The sequence below is a fragment of the Lycium barbarum genome, chromosome 2, assembly GCF_019175385.1.
Source record: "Lycium barbarum isolate Lr01 chromosome 2, ASM1917538v2, whole genome shotgun sequence".
Classification (NCBI taxonomy): Eukaryota; Viridiplantae; Streptophyta; class Magnoliopsida; order Solanales; family Solanaceae; genus Lycium; species Lycium barbarum.
The window spans coordinates 114,471,074-114,474,340 of NC_083338.1; the positions used below are offsets into that span (position 1 = coordinate 114,471,074).

At 35.3% G+C, this 3,267-nt stretch overlaps 1 protein-coding gene across 1 annotated transcript; it reads right to left on the reverse strand.

The window, feature by feature from the left end:
- Positions 1-1,009: 1,009 nt before the first annotated feature.
- On the reverse strand, positions 1,010-2,570 carry LOC132628766 (uncharacterized). Its single transcript, XM_060344530.1, has 5 exons — positions 2,310-2,570; positions 1,917-2,212; positions 1,576-1,791; positions 1,292-1,402; positions 1,010-1,199 (listed from the first exon to the last, which is right to left on the reverse strand). Exons 1-5 carry the CDS (start codon positions 2,568-2,570, stop codon positions 1,010-1,012), a joined length of 1,074 nt encoding a protein of 357 aa, XP_060200513.1.
- Between the last annotated feature and the right edge of the window lie 697 nt (positions 2,571-3,267).

The following is a 3,267-nucleotide window of genomic DNA, read 5'->3' on the forward strand; positions in this document are numbered from 1 at the left end:
TTTGAGGGACCTAAGGGCTACTTTTGTCATTTTCATTGTTTTATCCTGGAATAACTAATCATGGGATTGTTATTCCACCCTTTATCAGGAATAACTTATCACAATACTATTTTTAATCCTGGAATAGTTTATCTCAAAATTAGCAACCAAACAAGGGATATGGTAGTACAAATTTTTTATTCTAAGACACTATTTTTTCTTATCCATCGTAACAAACGACCCCAAAATATTAATATAGAGTGATCCATGCACCAAAATACAGTGAACATATGACATGTGTCCTATATATAAGGTCTATCTTTAATTATAGGTTAGTGATGTATTTTTAGCTTTTAAGAACTCTGCCCACGATGAAGGTTTAGTCCTCAACCTCCACCATCTCTTAGCAGCAAAAGTATGACAGATATCCAACAGACTTTTGAAGCCAAGTCCACCCTCTTTAGTAGGAAAGCTCATGTTTTCCCGTGTAGACCAGTGGTAACTATTTTTGTCATCTTTTTCTCCCCAAAAAAAGTTAGCAAACTACATTTCAATTTCATAAAGAACAGTAAGAGGGGGCATAAGAACAACAAAAATATGAAGAGCCTGAGATTGAAGAATGTGTTTAATGACCACAGCCTTACTTCCAAGTGATAGGAATCTGCCTTGCCAACCTACAATCTTATTGAGAATCTTTTTGGAAATATCAGAGAAATGATAAATTCTTTTTCTACCACAATAATGGGACAACCTAGATAATTTAAGGGGAAAGTGGATTGCTTAAAACCAGTCCATCTTTTAATCCTTCTATTATAAAGCCTGTCTGTTTTACTATGAGTAAATAAGAAAGTTTTGTCAGTGTTGATCTCCTGTCCAGAACCCTTTTGATACTTCCACTGTGTCAACATAAGCTTAATAGAGACTTTATCGCCAGAAGTAATAGAACAATATCGTCTGCATAACTAAGATGATTTATCTGAGGACCCTTTTTATGCATAGAGAAACCAGAAAATCTATCATTATGATAAAGCTAGTTCAAGGCTCTAGAGAGAGTCTCAGCAGCAATAATAAAGAGAGCAGGGGATAAAGGGTTCCCTTGTTTTAAACCTCCAGATGATTTAAAGAAACCATATCTAGTACCATTGATGATCACTAAGTACCAGTTGTTAGAGATCAATCTATAAACCAATTTGATAAACATCTCATCAAATACCATCTTCCTAAGAACGGAGATCAGAAATTCCAAGAAAGTTTATCATAGGCTTTAGACATATCAAGCTTGAAAACAACATTACAACTAGTGGATTTGGACCTGATTCCATGAACTATATCCTGTGTTAACAGGATATTTTCAGTAATCTGCCTACCTTTAACAAAACCTAACTGGTTATCAGATATAATCTTAGGGAGAATGCTGTTGATTCTTAAAGCAAGGATTTTTTATGAAATTTTGTTTGAAAAGTTGCTTAGACTAATAGGTCTTAATTTTGAAAAACAATTGGGGGAAGTGACTTTGGGGATAAGAGTTAAACAAGAATGAGTATAAAACTTATTGAGTTCAACTCCATGAAAGAAGGAAAGCACAAAAGATACTACCTCAACTTTGATAATGTCCCAACTATGTTGGAAAAATGGCCATTGTACCCATCCGGTCCTGCACAACTATTTGGATCCATAGAATCAATAGCCATTTTGATTTCCTCGATAGTTGGAATCTTTGTCAACAATATGTTATCTTCATCATTGATTAGATTATCACAGTCTCTAACAAAATCCAAGTTCCCCAGCCTTGTATTTCCAGTGAACATCTGACTAAAAATAATCAATAGCAGCCTCAGAAATGTTAGTATTTCCTTCTACCCATTGACCATGTTGATCCTTAATCTTGTATATTTGAGCTTTTCTCAATTCTGGCCCTGATAGTACTATGAAAGTACTTAGTATTGGAGTCTCCATCCTCAGCCCATTTGAGTCTAGCTTTCTGTCTGAGGATAGAGTCTTCCATCTTCAACCATCTAATGTATTCAGCCTTGGATCTGTTGAAGTGCTCTCCATCACTGTCAGAGTCTAAAGCTAAATAAGCAGTTTTAGCAGCTGCTACATCTTTTTCCAGGTCTTTGACCCTCTTCAACAAATCTCTAATACCTTCTCTGGACCATTTGCTTAACTCCTTAGCTAGAATTTTAAGCTTTTGATGTAACCTCCACATAGGATTATCATATACCTCAGTTTCCTAAATTAACCAAGGAAAGATAATCTTCTTGGTCAGTCCAGAAATTGAGAAACTTAAAGTATTTGATCACATGTTGATCATCATCTGAGCAGCGAACCAAGAGTAAGTTGTGATCCGATCCAATCTTAGAAAGATGTTCCACTGTAATATTTGGAAATTTAGTGGCCCATTCCTTATTATGCATAAGCCTGTCCAGCCTAATCTTAATTATGCCAGCTCCTCCTCTCCAATTACACCAAGTGTGAACATTACCTACAAAACTAGAGTCAGTCATACCACAATCATCCATACAGTTAATAAAATCAAGACAAGTGCTTAATCGGAAAGGAACACCCCCTTTTTTCTCTTCAGCTTCCATAATTGAATTAAATCCCCACCGATGATCCATGAACCATCAATGATGGAGTTTAAATCTCTTAGTTTCTGCCAAAGGTATCTTCTCTTGTTTGCTTTGGATCTAGCATAGACAGTGCTACTCAAATCAGGTTCCAATAATTTTTTTGCAAGAATGTGACCTACCAATAGTGATTAGAGTTAAGAAGAAGCTACTTGGCAATTTGATCTTCCTTGATAGTGTTATTCTTTAAAATGCATTATGATTTCCTTGTAAGATCTGTTAGATCATCAAATTTCATAGAATAGGTTTGCTCTCTTGTCCTAAAACATTAAGGAGGTAAGGCCTTATGTCCCCCTCTATTTCACTGTAACTGTTTTGAATTCAATGGACGCGGTCTTGCCAAAACCCCCCATCACTCCGAAAGTGAAAGCCGGGATGAATGGCTTTTGGTTTAAAAAAAAAAAGTCATGTATTTTTAGTTCAAATTGATCACTCAACCAAAGTAACTAAGCATGATTTGATTTATGAATCTAGTCCGAGACAAACAAATTACTCTGGCTATTGTAAATAATAATTTTACAAGTTGTAGTCCTTATTCATTGTATTGTATGATTACTCGAACTTCAAATTTAACCATTCGATTTATCAGATTTATCACTTTGATGCTATTCTTGAACTTTCAATTGTGGTTGAGTTCAGTTGTCAGTTATAATGGTCA

Bases quoted from the DNA above. Each gene is read 5' to 3' on its own strand.
- LOC132628766 (XM_060344530.1), bottom strand. From the start codon at position 2,570: ATGGAAGCTGAAGAGAAAAAAGGGGGTGTTCCTTTCCGATTAAGCACT. The intron at 1,792-1,916 runs GTACTTTCATAG...GATTATTTTTAG, and splicing joins GATGGAGACTCCAATACTAA to TCAGATGTTCACTGGAAATA. The intron at 1,403-1,575 runs GTAGTATCTTTT...CCTTGCTTTAAG, and splicing joins GGGACATTATCAAAGTTGAG to AATCAACAGCATTCTCCCTA.